The sequence below is a fragment of the Amphiura filiformis genome, chromosome 3, assembly GCF_039555335.1.
Source record: "Amphiura filiformis chromosome 3, Afil_fr2py, whole genome shotgun sequence".
Classification (NCBI taxonomy): Eukaryota; Metazoa; Echinodermata; class Ophiuroidea; order Amphilepidida; family Amphiuridae; genus Amphiura; species Amphiura filiformis.
Window position 1 is genome coordinate 44,911,042 of NC_092630.1, and position 15,756 is coordinate 44,926,797.

The 15,756-nt window shown below is 36.0% G+C and overlaps 1 protein-coding gene across 1 annotated transcript in view; it reads left to right on the plus strand.

Moving 5' to 3' along the window:
- The window catches only part of LOC140148583 (lysyl oxidase homolog 2A-like), a 32,815-nt gene extending 23,993 nt beyond the window's left edge, over positions 1–8,822 (plus strand). Inside the window, exons 8-15 of the mRNA XM_072170590.1 lie at positions 239–425; positions 1,782–1,939; positions 2,686–2,847; positions 4,192–4,348; positions 5,294–5,525; positions 6,571–6,817; positions 7,569–7,680; positions 8,072–8,822. Coding sequence (XP_072026691.1) covers positions 239–425; positions 1,782–1,939; positions 2,686–2,847; positions 4,192–4,348; positions 5,294–5,525; positions 6,571–6,817; positions 7,569–7,680; positions 8,072–8,094 — 1,278 coding nt within the window. The 3' untranslated portion in view covers positions 8,095–8,822. The remainder of the gene's footprint in view (positions 1–238; positions 426–1,781; positions 1,940–2,685; positions 2,848–4,191; positions 4,349–5,293; positions 5,526–6,570; positions 6,818–7,568; positions 7,681–8,071) is intronic.
- Positions 8,823–15,756: the final 6,934 nt, after the last annotated feature.

A 15,756-nucleotide genomic window follows, 5' to 3' on the forward strand; every position in this document is an offset into this window, starting at 1 on the left:
TGAACTGTTTGGTATAAAAACTCGTACTCCACAAATTGAAGTCAACTTTTAAGCAATAAGTTTCCAATGGAGATTATTGTAGTACCGTATGCGACGGCTGGAAATAAGACTATTTACTCTTAGGTATAAGATGTAAGGAAATAGAAAATCAGAGCCATTTCATAGCAAGGGCAGTCTCGTCGTTCACGATATTCAAGATGGTCCATACAAATTTCGAATTCTCTTTTTAAACCTACAGCCTCTTCCGTGGATCCGACTTCGAGGAGGTGGTAACTTTGGTGAGGGTAGAGTTGAGGTCAAGTATCGAGGCAAGTGGGGAACTGTGTGCTCTAAGGGTTGGGATAAAGTCAGCGCTAATGTTGTTTGCCGACAACTAGGATTTGGAAGTGCTAAGGAATTGGTCACTGATGGTGGATATGGACAAGGTTGGTAATCGTATTATATAATGAATATTTGCCTTACCAGGTTTATAAAAAAATCCGTAGAATTCTTGAATAGATTGAATTGAATAGATTGAATATGATTTGGTACATTTTATACAAAACAATATAATATGATGTTTTGTACCCTGGACACGGCAAAATAGTATTTCTAGTGAATAAGAAGTTGTATTAGGATATGCTCGCCAATGTACCCTTGAAGATCTGCTGCCAAGAAAATACATGATGGAATTTTTATTTCACAAATGGTATTGGTATGATCGAGCCATGTGTGTTGAAAGGACCACACAGGTTTTAGAAAGCTGTATCAAAATGATTGGTGCCCATCAGTTTCCAGTGGTATGGACATGAAGTCAGTCACATCACAATGCAACATAGGATCCACATAGAGTTTGTTGATCAATGTCATGAACCGTCACATAACAGTAATGGTCAATTCAAGAGGACCCAATGTTGCATATCGAAGAAGTATGCTTTTCAATAACCATCAAAACTTATTGGTTCCAATCAGTTTGATGCAGCCTGTATCATGATATAGCAATTGTGCGGGGAATAATTGTGAAGCAACTGATGTATGTGGATCCATTTCTAGAAATCTAGATTTAATAATAAACCGTTGTTTCAGTCGAAATTTATTATTGTGATCGAAATATTAGTCAAATAGTGCATATGACATCGTACGTACACGGCTTGTGGAAAGGTCATAACACATCAAAAGAACCGAACTCAGTTATGATAGGCAGAGTGACGCGCATTGGCGACATTATGCGCAGGTATTAAGGATATACGATGTATTGTTGGTCGAAGCAGCAAAAAAAAAGTGGTTCACAGCATCTTGCCAATGGTAGTGAGCTTTAGCCAAAATTGCATTGCTCAATTCATAGCGAGCGTATAGAAGAATTCAAATATCACAGATATACTTTTGTAGGTCCTGTGGTTCTTGAGTTATGTTGTAAAGAGGGCTGAAACAACAACATTTTTGTAAAACGTACATAACTCATTAACAAAAATAAATTAAGCAAGTTTTCAAAGTATATGATTTGTAGAATGAACTTTTGCAAAACACCAAAGTGTTATTTTTCAATAATATATTGATTCAGATAATGAAAATCAATTTTGGCTGCTTCGACCAACAATACCTCGTATACCCTTAAATAGCGATTTTCTTTGTTTTGACAACAGTATTCTGTGGTTTTGCCCGATCTGTTCGGGTCCAAATCAAAAATGGACATATCTGACGGTGAAAACTAACACTTTGTGCAAAATAAATGCAAATCTATTTTTTATGGAAATGATACAATATGGCTTTAATTAATAGCACCATTTCAATTCTCATTCTAGGAATTGGTCCTATTTGGCTGAACAAAGTCAGCTGTAAAGGAGATGAAAAAGACATTCTAGATTGCAACCACGGTTCTTGGAATGCCAGTAGAGACTGTACACATACGAACGATGCAGGGGTAAAATGCCACGTTCCTGATATTGGAGTCAAAGACAAGGTACGCGTTGCATAATAGTTTACCTTTAACCGTAAAACAGCTGGTTACCTTTCTAAAAGGTGCAAAAATGTCCCGAAAAATGTACATTATAACTGATAGACCTTATGACCCCTACAGGTTAATCGGCGGAAGAAGAATTCTTCATGACAGATATAATTCGAAAAAGGAATTATTTCCATGTCTCTCCGATGACCAGTTTGCCCGATGGGGTATCATTTACATTAGATGATTATTCGCCAGCGAAGCGGGTACATAACTGGATCACGCACGGTCACGCACCTTCTGGAATTGGGACTAGTACATGACATAGACAGATTACATGCAACACTTCGCCGGCGAATTCATAGAAAGTGACTTTCGACTGAGGCATTCAAATGTTGACAGTTGGTAAACGGTGTCATGCTCAAGGCCATTTACAATTTGAATTGTTAGGCATTGCAGCAATGATAGCAGATTCAGCTATTAGTGACCAGCTTGTTTTCATATTGTGCTTTCAGCTCATGGATAAAATGGCCTTATGATTATGAAGAGCAGCGCCATACCAGAAAATACCAGATCTGGTTCCAGCCTCTTCTTCACACACACCGGGCATGTTGCATCAATGTTGAATTTGTTAGCAAATTAGTTAAAAATTTAAAAATAATAAATGTTATTACTATATTATTTTTTATCAACATCTGTATAATAATCTAGTACATTCTAACCGATTGATTTTTTGTTTCATTTCGGTTATCTATTTGAGACAGGTACAAGTCATAGGAGGAACAGAGCTCTCACCCAATCAAGGGCGTGTATTGATAGAAATAGATAATACATGGGGCACGATATGTAGTGAAGGATGGGATCTTTTCGACGCGGCTGTCCTCTGCAGGCAAATGGGAATGGGATTTGCAAGATATGCTTTAGAAGTAAGTTTAATTATCTAATTGATAAGTATAAGCTTTTGACCATCTTCAAACGGTCAGCAGATCTGACATAGCTGAACTTTTTTTATTTATGTAAAGGCATACGAACGTATCTAGGCATTAGCAGCATGAAACTAACTTCTGGTAGAGACTGCTGACAGGTTTGCGCCCAGAAAGCTATTAGCCTCCTTGCTGAAGTTGGCCCGAGGTCTGATAGTAGGGATATGCGCAGGGAGAGCATTCCACATGCGGGCTGTTCAGTAGAGAGTGTCTGAGAATGTTTGATCGTGGTATCTCGACTTCAAGGTCATGGATCGTCCAGGTCTAAAGTGCGTCTCGTCTCAAGTTGAAAGTAACGCCATGTTGGATTTCGCAGTGACAGATTCGAATCACTACGTTTAGGGCGCACACCACCAATACAGCGTCCCATTGAAACACACGTGAAAACACACCTTTTCCGTGCGCGATTTTAGGCCTTTTCGGCAACAAATTGACTATAAAAATACTACCAATCGATTGCAAATCGATGAAAATTTAATATATGTTTCAATGTACGGGTAGTCTTGTGATTAATTTTCGAGATATGGGCGCTTAAACAGCACCATGACCATTTTCGACCCCTTCTATACCCTGAAAACCCGTTTCTGGCCATTTTTCAATCCGCGGGCCTACTTTATTCAAAAATTGTGTTTTGCACCTTTTGGGGCGATCCAAGTTCATGTATAGGTCTCAATGTTTTATTTAAGCTATAACATGCTTCTCCTTTTCCTTACAAGTTCACAGAAAGACCCAAAGTACCTCTAAAAAGATTTCGATTTTACCGGAACTCATCCACATTACATCGCTCGCGGAGTGATTTGGTGGTGTGCGCCCTTTACGTGGTTGCGTCGCCAGCGTACAGACAAACCGTCATTCTTCGCGTTTGTATACGCCCCCATGGGATTATGTTAGCGCGCGCAATTCGAATCTGCCACTTCGAAATCCAACATGGCGTTAACTTAAGACGAGACAAGACTAGAGGATCTGTTGTTTATGTGCTTGGCATGAGTTGGCACAGTAGTTGGCACTGTCCTTCGATGGTCTAACAACATGTTACGAAAAGCAGAAGTTTAGCTTAACAATTTTCTCTCTGATTAAAACTAAAGGGATACCCTCCATGAATATTATAAGAGAAGGATTTAGTTTAACCCTTAAATTTGATATGCAAGTCAGGCAACTTGAGTAATTCTTGAGTATTTACATACTACGATATTGATGTTTGAAGCAAAATAACAGCGTTCTTGCCTGATACATTAAGAAAGTGTTGTATTTTGTTAATTTGACGAACTCATACTCTAACTCTTACAGAGGTCTGTTCATTTCGGTGCTCCAAGGCTGGATATATTAATTACTGATGTCCAATGCGATGGATCTGAGCGTATGTTACAGGAATGCTCTTACAGAAAGCTTTCAGTGAACGAAACATGTCCTAGAAATCACAGGGCTGGCGTAGTCTGCGGAGAGTGTAAGTGAACATTTTTTATAGAGAAACCCATAAAATAGAGAAGAAATTTCATTTGGATGAACATAGCATAGCAAAACATTTTGTCAACACTTAAAGGCCCATTCAGTGATCCCAGCGTCAGTGTAAAAAAATTAGAATTGTTTATAAATTGCCTAAAAGTGTTGGATCCAATATTTTCACACACTTGGATCCATCAAAACATATAATGACACGAAAGGTGCCAAAACCTGACTTTTGATGATTTTTACGATCATCATCCCGATAAGCAATCACTGAATGGGCCTTGTGATGTGCCATGAGTAATTTAATTTGATGATTTAAGTGGAACAGAAGGAGATTTATGGAAAGTTGTGTTTTGTGTGCTGTAATGTGAACACATGAGATTTTGAGTGCATGAAGGTGCTTATTCTCCATAAAAGCTGAAGCTTGGTTTATGAAACAACACATCTGTTAATTTTAGTGAAAACAGAGCGGATATTGAGGCAGGCCTATTTTCCTGAAGATATTGTGCAAATGGTGAAAGAAACATCATTTTGTGTATCATCGTTGCCCATGGATATTATTGCTATGGAATAATTACAAAGTTGGAACTGGACATTAATGGAACTTTGAGTGAACAGAACATTATCATCATCAGCAAGAAGAGGATCGGATAAAAAACATTGTAAAATTAAACTTGTAATGTGTTTATGTATGTATGAATGTTTATATGCCAGTATATTGTCCAAACATGATTTAGTATACTTTTTTATCGAATTTGTTAACTTAATCAAGCAGTGTATTATTGTTGTGCATTCGTGTGAATTTGGGTAAAAGAGGATTTTGGCCTTAAGACGGCTCGTAGAGCCTTTAAATAATAATGTAGGTAAATAATGCAATGCAATGCAAGCAATGTAATGTTTATCGTAATCAATTAATGTTAACACGACAATCTTCTCTTCACAGATCTTCCAGATATTTTATTAGATATTCATAGACTAGAAGAGTCAGTCTATCTCCAGGACTTTCCAGAATATATGCTCCAATGTGCAGCTGAAGAGAATTGTTTATCATCAGTGCCTGCATCTTTTGGCAGCAGAAGATTGCTACGATTTTCCAGTGCAATTATGAATAGAGGCACGGCAGCGTTTAGACCATTTTTAGATCGGTATAACTGGATTTGGCATGCTTGTCACGTGTAAGTCCGATAAAGTATTAATATTTATATACTCACAAAGACTCAAACGTTGATTTGAACACAAAGATATTTGAAGCCAGAAACATTTGTAGTCTCAGCATTATTCATGAGAACTTAAACATGACTAATTTTACTGGTTTTGGCAGGTGTACCCAGTATTGTAGTCTTGGTTTAGTTTATATTTGCTTTCATAAGATTATTAGCAAAGCATTTACAAGTACGATCTTCATCCAGACATTTATCTAGTGCCTGTGCATCTAAGTTGCAAACATACACATCAACGTAGCATATCAGCATACATGTTAACTATTGAGTGCTTAAGGTCTTTAGTATGTCATTGTCAGTGAAAAAGAGCAGAAATAAGAGGGGTCCAAGGATCGATCCTTGTGGAACGCCAGATGATAATACATGAGATGCAGAAATGACATTAGTAACAGAAACACGTGGGTATATTTGGTTAGATGTGATTTAAACCAGGTATTTACGTTATCTTGAAATAATTACCAGTCAGTACAACTTCACGTTGGGAGTACAACCTCTCCGTATACAATTGGTAGAAATAAGAAAACCATATGATCAGGTGATTTGCTTACTTGCGGCTCTGTTCCACAAGTTGCCAAATTGCAGTCGAAATATATATGCTATTGAATATTGCAATATGGTGTGAGTGCTAATTCAACAATTAATTTGTATTCAAAACCTCAATTTGGCGACCTGGCCTACCCAGGTTTCAGAAGGAGAGCGAGAGAGGTAGAGAGGGCGCGGAGGGAGAGAGGGTGGGGGGGGGGGGTAGGGGGGAGAAGAGGGAGAGTGTGGCTTTACAAAGATTTATTTCACTTAGTGCAAATTAATGACATTGTGTAAAGATAGTGTTTCAATAATACTTACTGATGAGCCAACGCGAGTATAAATAATATGGATCGCAAATGGGCAGTGAAGACCAAAATATTATGTCCCTGATGGTGGTAAAAAATCGATGTTTTTGTTCCAAAACATACCTTAGTATCTCACATTATACTAATAAGTTGAATCATTAATTTTTCAGACATTTTCATAGCATGGAAGTATTCACTCATTACGATATTGTGAATCATAAAGGAGAGAGAGTAGCAGAGGGTCATAAGGCCAGTTTCTGTCTAGAAGATGTATATTGTGACTCTGGTGCAACACCTTATTTTAGCTGTGAAGGACAACAAGGAATATCACCGAATTGTGTAGATCTATATGCAAACAATATAGATTGTCAATGGATTGATATAACAGGAGTTAAACCAGATTCATATCTATTAAGAGTAGGTATTATGTAATGTATATTATTATAAAATGTATATCATGTATATATGCAGCAATATACATTCGGGGCATTTTCAGTTTCGGTCTGCCAAACATGTTATTTGAGCTAAACAGACAATAAAGAACAACATTTTCAAAAGAGCACACATGTTGCCAGAAAACTTTTAAATGTCGGATTATAAATTTAATCAATTTTCAAAAAATTTCAAAATGTTGCCCAAAAAGTTTGTAACTAACTTTATTATTTCAAAATGATATGCAAAAATATTTTACATTATAACATTTTGTCAAAGCATTTAGGTAGTATGATGGGTATGATCTGAACAGATCCTTTTTGGTGGTACTTCTTATTTGTATGTAGCAAGGTAACAAGTAACTATTTTTAAATATTTAAAAATTGACAAGATCTCCCACTCATTATTTGACCAGATTATCCATTTCATTTTAAAAATGTTCTATTATATCCCCCTCGGAGAAGATAAACTACTCAAAAGATAATAACAAGAATCTATTTAGTATATATTTAGAGATGGCCGAGCGAGACAGACTACAATATTGTCTATAACACCATCCACCCAATTATGTTGCATTCAATCATTGAAGAAAGAACATTCTATTGAGTTTGGTGAATGAGCTCGGCGAATGACCTCGATCGACATGTCATTTTGATGAGTTATTTTGTATGATTTTGAAGCCTGCGAGGCCAACACAACCTTAACACCGTCCATTTTCTGTATTTCATATTTGCAGATAGACACAAATCCTGATGTATTAGTAGCAGAATCTGATTACAGTAATAATGAAATTCTATGTCAACTGTACTATAATGGATTCCAAGTCGTCGTTGGGGGTTGCCGCTATGGTAAGTTAAACCTTGACGACAGCTAATACACACAGTATCACGTGTCTTTATGAGTGATTGAACAAAATGCTTAGCAATATGATTAAGCTCAGAAAATAACTCCATGGCTTGAATAAAATACTGCAGATGAACACGCCACACAATAAGATTGTGCATAACGCCGAATAGCAGATTATTATTAAACTCCCTACGTGACACGTGCAGTACTTAACGCAATTCGCCGAAAACGGCTTGTCATAGGAAATAAAATGTTGACAACGTTGCCCTCATTACATAGTCAGATCTACAAATTTATACGATTCGTCAGAATGCCATAATCATGACGTTTGTTATATGATTTAAAATTAAATAATAATACCACTACATTTTGTTTTATTTTCTCATTGTACAGTTGCCGATGACGATAATTATTGATTCTTTCGCTCTCTTTCATGGTGACCAATATGCTGCGACTATTAAGGATGTTTTTTTATTCTAAGAAGAAGACCGTCCAACTGTTGGTTACGTAGATCAACATTATGTTGCTTTCCGAAACTATTAGGGCGCACTATTAAATTTCCAGAAGACTTTAGGATGTAATGTGTACATTGTACAGTTTTATATTAAGATTGAATATACATGTACATGTGCATGAAACCTAGTGCTTGGGTATTGTGACTGCAGAACTTTGTGTAACCAAATTCTTGCTGCCTTTTTGTGATTTGTTGTTAATTGACGATTGACTTAATTTGTTTTTTGAAATGAATACAAATTAATAAACATTGGAATACAAAAAAAGATTTGTTGCGATCTGTTTAAAAAATCATCCATTATTGTATTCTAAGTGAAGTGGGTCAATTTAAAGCCATTTAAAAACTTAGTGGGTAAAGTTTGTCAAGTTAACATGGTTAAAACAAATCATAGTAGGCAAAATTCTTGTGTGTGTGCTCATTTAGTTGGGGGGAATCTAATGGTGCTCCCCTTACATTCCATTAAAGAGGAAAGCATACCATGTTGTTGCAATCGGACCATCCCTTGAGCATGTTGAGCTATATCTGAAATCTAGGAGGCCTTTTGTCAGTAGTGGATGGGAATAATTTCTATTGGTGAAAGTGAAGTATTAGCATCTAATAATAAAAGACTAATGATTTGTATTTTATTAATTTATCTTTCTTTTTTTCATCGCCTTTTTCATACGTAAAGCTTGTTTTGTCTTGACTTGACTTAACTGCTCAGCAAACACAAAAATGTTCTAAAAATTTTTTAACATTTTTTGGGGGGGGGGGGTTAATAACATTAAATTGTCGGCTTATATAGAGTAGTAATGTTTTAAACGTTTTGTATGAAAACACACTACAACAATATTTTTAAAATGTTTTCAAAATGTTATTGTAAAATATTTTGTTGCAAACATATTTTGCCCAATATTTTGCTGACACTTAAATAATATTATGTTAGAATATTTGCATTAGGTTATCAGCAAATGTTTTTAAATGTTATGAAAACGTTTTATACCTTTTATATATCCTTTATATAACCCGATATTTAAACAACCTTTTCTTACCTTTTGCGATGATGTCGAAAACGTTTTGTGTTTGCTGGGTGCTCAGGCCGGTGTAGCCCTTTGCCCTCTGTCGAGTACGCCTCCTCCATTCAGTTCTGTCTGTTGTTTGTGTCTTTGCTTCATGTGGGGTCATTCCCAAGTCCCAATGAATTGTTTTGTCAATGTAGGTCAACCAATTATGAATAATAAGTATAAAACATGTGCAGTCATTAATTTGTAACGTTATTGATTATACGTATATAGCGAAGTTATATTTCTTTAACTTTCAGAGGAAATTCTATGAAGTCTTTAACACATTTAATTGGTCTTACGTTCAGTGGCGGCGGAAGCAGTACAATTTAGGGGGTGGACGGGCGTATTTTGTTTCTGTTTTACTGGGACATTAATGAAATATTTTCAATTTAAGGCTATTTTTAGTCCAAAAGGAACGTGAAAATTATTTGCTTTTTTAAATGGGTAAGTGCGCAAAATTTTGCAACGGTGTTTTTCGGGCTAAAAGGGAAGATGCACAGAACAATTACTGCTTTATTTTTTCTTCTATTCTGATTTTTTTTAATCACCCAATAGTAGGGGACGTTCTCCCCCTTCCGCCGCCTATGCGTACGTTGATCCTGATCCCTATAACCTATGTATTTGGGGTTATGGATGGATGACTCCACACTCAACTTTTTTAGCAAAAAAAAAAAAAAAAAAAAAAAATATAAGCAAAAACGAACAAATTGTAGCGGAGTTAACTTCTGAAATTTACCTGGATATATATGATACCAATTAATGAACATCAGATTATTTGAATTAACACTTCACATGTTAACGTTACGTTATATAACACATGTTACAACGTTTAATATCAATTATTTTATGTTACTTAACGTTGGCTACATAGTGGGAGAATCAGTAGTATTAATGATAAAGCAAACCTTGTGTACGCATGTTATGTATAATGGTTATATAATTTGTTGCAAAGAGTTTGAAAATATATTTTTTCTTCTGATTAAATAAATACAAATGCCTTTCGCAAAGGAGCGTGAGTCATTTCTGAATTCCAAGACACCCGGACATACAGTAATTGAGTGTACAATGACATGATATTCTTAATTTATGGTGCTATTTGTTTTGTTTTGTTTTAACAAAAAGTACTATAAACTAAAATAGCTAAGGTCATCTTTTGTTGTATTTCACCAGTCAACCATTTTACACAAGCACGTTTCATTGACATTTCATGATTTTACCGTGTGATATTTCCTGTGCGGTACTTCCTTTACAAGGGTACTTTGTGATCCACAGTCTCATCTCCCAACTTATACCAAAAAAGTTTTTCATACCATCAGAAACCTATGTCTACATAAATAGGGGTGTGTGTGGTACGGTGTCCCATGTGTGGGCGGGGTGGGTGTGCATAAACTTGCTTGCAAATTCGCCCAATTTGTATTTTCCGGCTGTCGTCAGTTTTAAGGTGGCAACTACTTAAAAACCGAATTAGTAATTTTGCTTGCCAAAACCAGTAAGTTTTACTTACTAATATTTCGTCCGTCTCGTCGGAGGACTTCATCAGATGTGAGCATCTAATCCACTTTCCCTGGAAACTGGCTTCCGGTTGTGAGTAGTCTTACTTCCAGTCTTCAAAAGTGGGTCAAATACGTGATTTAGGAAATAAGTGCCCTCCTCTCTATTCATGGTCTTTGTCCCCCTCTTTCTGATCTCCATCGCTTCTCGTACTTCTCTAGACTTTCTGACATGTTCCTTGCCAAGTATCTTGGAATCCTCCCAATTGACGACATGATTTGCCCTTGCGACATGATCAGATATGGCCGACTTGGTTTGTTCTTGCTCGGATGCCCTACGTTCTAACCGTGTGAACTTTTTCTCGTTGGCTTTCTTAACTTCCGCTTGGTGTTCCGCGAGCCTAATCCCAAACAAACGAGAGGTCTCGCCAACATAACTGAGATCGCAGTTTTGGCAGCCGATCTCGTAAATGCAATTGCCTGTTTTTAGCTTGTCTCTTTTGTCTTTGGGGTGGACCAGGATTTTTTTAGGGTTTGATGTGGTTTCATAGCGGTGTCGACTTTCACTGAAGTACTTAAAAATCGATTTGGTAGTTCACAGCATCTTGCGAAAGGTTGTGAGCTTTGGCAAAAATTGCATTATTTCATAGCGAGTGTGTAGAAGAATTTAAATATCACAGATATACTTTCGTAGGTCCTGTGGTTCTTTAGTTATGTTGTAAAGAGTGCTAAAACAACGACATTTTTGTAATACGTACATAACTCATTAACAACAATTAATCAAACAAGTTTTCAGAGTATATGATTTGTAGATTGAACTTTTGCAAAACATCAAAGTGTTATTTTTCAATAATATATTGATTTAGATAATGAAAATCGTTTTGTTTTTGGTTGCTTCGACCAACAATACCTGTAGTTTACCCTTAAATTACAACACAATGGCCTATTGTGTTACAACACAATGGCCTTTTGAGCGCTGTATACATGTATATAATTATGCGTAACTCGTAAATTCAATGTCAGAATCAACTGTAGTTTTGGAAATTGCCTCAGTTTTTGGTGGATATCTATATTGAACTTAAAAAGAGGATGCTAATATCACAAAATACCCCTTCAATACAATTAAAGTACAATTACATGTATTTAGTTCAGTTTACTCTGTATTTATTTATAGTCAAATCAGAAGTTACTGGTATAGACAATCAAAACCAGAAAGAACTGTCTGTAGTCATGGAGCATTATGTTATGTTTCGTTTTATTACATCCCTCAATGTTAGTGTACATCATTATCATGTTCTCAGGGTTTTGGATATTATTTTGAACACAAGTAATTGTAACTTGGGTAATGGGTTGTACAGAAAAGTTATGCACAGCATATTATTAAACGGCTAAAATTGGAGTATTATATTCACGACTCCGGCATTACACTTTATTATTTACACAATTTTCAATAAAAGCGTGTCACCCACAAAAAACAAGGGAAGAGCACACTGGGACATAGAAACATCTAAACATTACCTTTAAATACCATGAAATTTGTCACATTTCTGAAATTGTGTTTTTCTTGATTTAGACATGTTAGATGTGCCGCATTATTATCAAACACATAATTATAATATTTATAAGAAATTTAGTTAAATCATTATTTGCTTGTTGACATTTTGTGCATACTGTGCATTTGAAAAAAAAAAAAATCATTGCCGTGTCTCTCAGAATTGCATTGAGAACAATACCAAATTGACTGAAATTGTACATATCTTCAAAAGTATGGTACGATAAAATCTTTATAGCTGTATCAACATCTCAATAAGTAATATTTTCCATGTTTTGAGGGAACGGTCACATTTGATTTCGTTTTGTTTCTTATTCTGAAGTATTTTGTTTGTATGTTTGTTTGTTTAAACGGTCGCTCGATTTTGGCACTGGCTATTAAGGATCACTACTATTGTTCGTAAACATCTTATATAGCATAATTATTAATTTTGTATGTACAGGTGTAGCCTAACTGTTTCCTACCCAGCAAACACAAATGTATAAAGGGTATAGAACGTTTTAATAACATTCAGAAAACATTAAATGAAAACATCATGTAAAAAATTCTAACATAATGTTATTGGGAATTGACAAAATATGTTTACCAGCACATTTTACAATAATATTTTGACAACATTGATAAATGTTGTAGTGGTTTTTCATATAAAACGTTTTAAAATGTTTTAATGAGATTTATATAACTCGACATAAAAATAATGTTTATAACGTTTTAAAAATATTTTTTATGTTTGCTGGGTAGCTCAGTGTTGAAACACAAAATTCTATTTTCATGTAAAATATTCTATGGTGCTATAATATGCTGTAAAAATAACATTATTATCATAATGTCGCAAAACTGTAAAATATATAAGACATAAGACACGCAATGTAATATAACATGTATAGGTAAAACATCACTGTAACACCATGAACTATCGTAATAACATATCTGATATAAAATATCATATTCTTAATATTGAAATGAGTCAGTTTAGGTTTTTTGTTTGTTTCAAGTGCATCATGTTAAATATAAAGGTCACCGCTCGGTCCCAAGCACCTCCTTGCTTCCCGATACAGTATTAATAGTGACCCACTGGTGACAAGGGGAGGGGCATGGGGATATTACCCCATCGTAAACTTTATTCCCCCCGGAAACATACTGTTTTGGTACAAAATGCCAAATTTGTCAATTCATGCCTTCCACCTAGATTTCACTTCCCCACCAATTCTTGGTGTCGCATCGCGACTGGGCACTGGTAAAGTTTCACGTGATTTAAAAGCCCCATGTCACCTGATCAATAACGCAAAGTATCCTTAAAGGGAGTCTCCGGCAAACATTCTGCCTTATAAGTTAGAAAAATAATTATCAAGCACGAATCACATGGTTTTATTTAAAACAAACTCATATTGCCCATAAAAACGAATAAAAACAGTCGGATCTCAACGCGCGACATTCAAAATTCCCGGGGCGAAATTGTCTAAGTGCAATGACGTAATGGTTATTTGTGCTCAATTGTATTGCTTCATTGTATTACTAGGACGTCATTGCACTCGATAATGTCGGCGCCCGGGGAATTTTGAATACCGGCTGTTTTTATTCGTTTTTATGGTCAATATGAGTTTGTTTCAAATAAAACCACGTGATTCGTGCTTGAAAATTGTTTTCCTAACATATAAGGCATAATGTTGTGATTGTCGGAGTCATCTTATAAAACACGTTATTTTAAATATTTCCTAAAATTCAGTGTTATCTTATAATAATATCTACTGATATTTTCCGTTATTTTAGAGAATGTTGTGAATTTTTGTGTTATTTTACAATATTCTTGTGTTTTCTTAGGTTTTTTTAGGATGTTTCGTTATTTTGCGTTATCGATCAGGTGACATGTTCCCATCATATTGAGGAATCTTTTTACCACTTTTTAACCCGATTGGGCATGCTCTAACATTTGACCCCATATGACCTTTGACCTCGAGTGACCTCGGTTTGATTTTGTTCATGCTCCCTTGATATGGCGAATTATTTTCACTAAGTTTAAGCCAAATCGGGCGAAGTTAAAAATTTAGCCCCTGGATGACCTTTGACCTTGATTTAATTTTTTCATGTTCCCCTCATATGAAGGATTCCACCCACCAAGTTTAAGCCCAATCGGGCGTAGTTTAAATTTAGCCCCTCAATGACCTTTGACACTTGGTTGACCTTAATTTTGTCTCACGCATATATTCCCCTCGTATCAAGAATTCCACCCACCAAGTTTAACCCGATCGGACAAAGTTTGAAATTCAAAAATAATTTGCAGCAAAGAATTCTGGGTAGAAATTGTGGTGTTCACTGTCCACAGGTGTTGTGAAATTTGCTGACAGCTTGGACAGGTGGACTTCTTTTTATGCACTTAACCTATGTACTTGACTGCTTCATGCTATCCACTTGAGGGAATCATTTACATTTTCCCCGCAAGATGACCTTTGACCTCGAGGGGGGCCCTTCGAAAACCACCCGGGGCACGTGCTTTTCCCGATACATATCCATATCCGAAATATCGGATCGATGCGTCGCGTCGCGGCGAAACGCATAGCCGGACAGAGAGACACACACACCCCCACCCCCACACACAGACTTTGGTTATTTTAGTATACTAGATAGATTGGTAAATTGTGATATTACAATTCATATGTATATCAACATGATGAGAAATATTTGGACTAAAAAATAAAAAAATATTTTAGATCAATGTTACTGTAAGAGCTTCGAATTTGAGCGTGACACATCAATATTGTATCGTCTTCGTTTGTTTTATTTAATATTGTATTTATTATGCACATAAACGATTTCAATGGCCCAAGAGCTAACCTTTTGTTGTCCATTCCCATTTGATCGTGATGAAGGTCGCGCATTTATACATGAATGAAAATATCAAAAGAGCTCTAGGAATCGTGTGTTATGTAGGCCTACTACTCATGAACATATAGTGTCCTCTTCATTTAATGGCGTCATCAGCCCGCTACCTTGGAAATCAATTTCGTTTCGAACGGGAGGGGGGGGGGGGGCGCGTACGACCATGCATTTTACCAACACAATTTCTCTTTTTCAGGAGAAATACGAATAAAAAAATTGCAACGGGTGTCAACTTATAATGTAATAATTATTCTCTTCGAATGGAGTTAAACTTGTTTTTGCAATAGATATGCCCTTTAAGTTTCAAAAGTATTTCACTGAACAAAATGTAAAGCTCATTGACATGTTAAACGTCAAACATTGTCCAAAGTATATCGACCTTGGTACCAAAATGTGGCAAATTTTACAAGAAAGCCTGGATGTGTGTTAGTTTTGTGATTGGAACTTTCTGTCTCAAGTTATATATGCTAATTAGCATGGAATAATGGCATGCATAGTTTGGTCATGCGACTCTACATTGGTTGGTGAGGGTGTACACAGATAAGGGGTCAAAGGTCATTTAGCGGTCGTCGTGACACATGTCACAGTGCATTGCCCGGCTA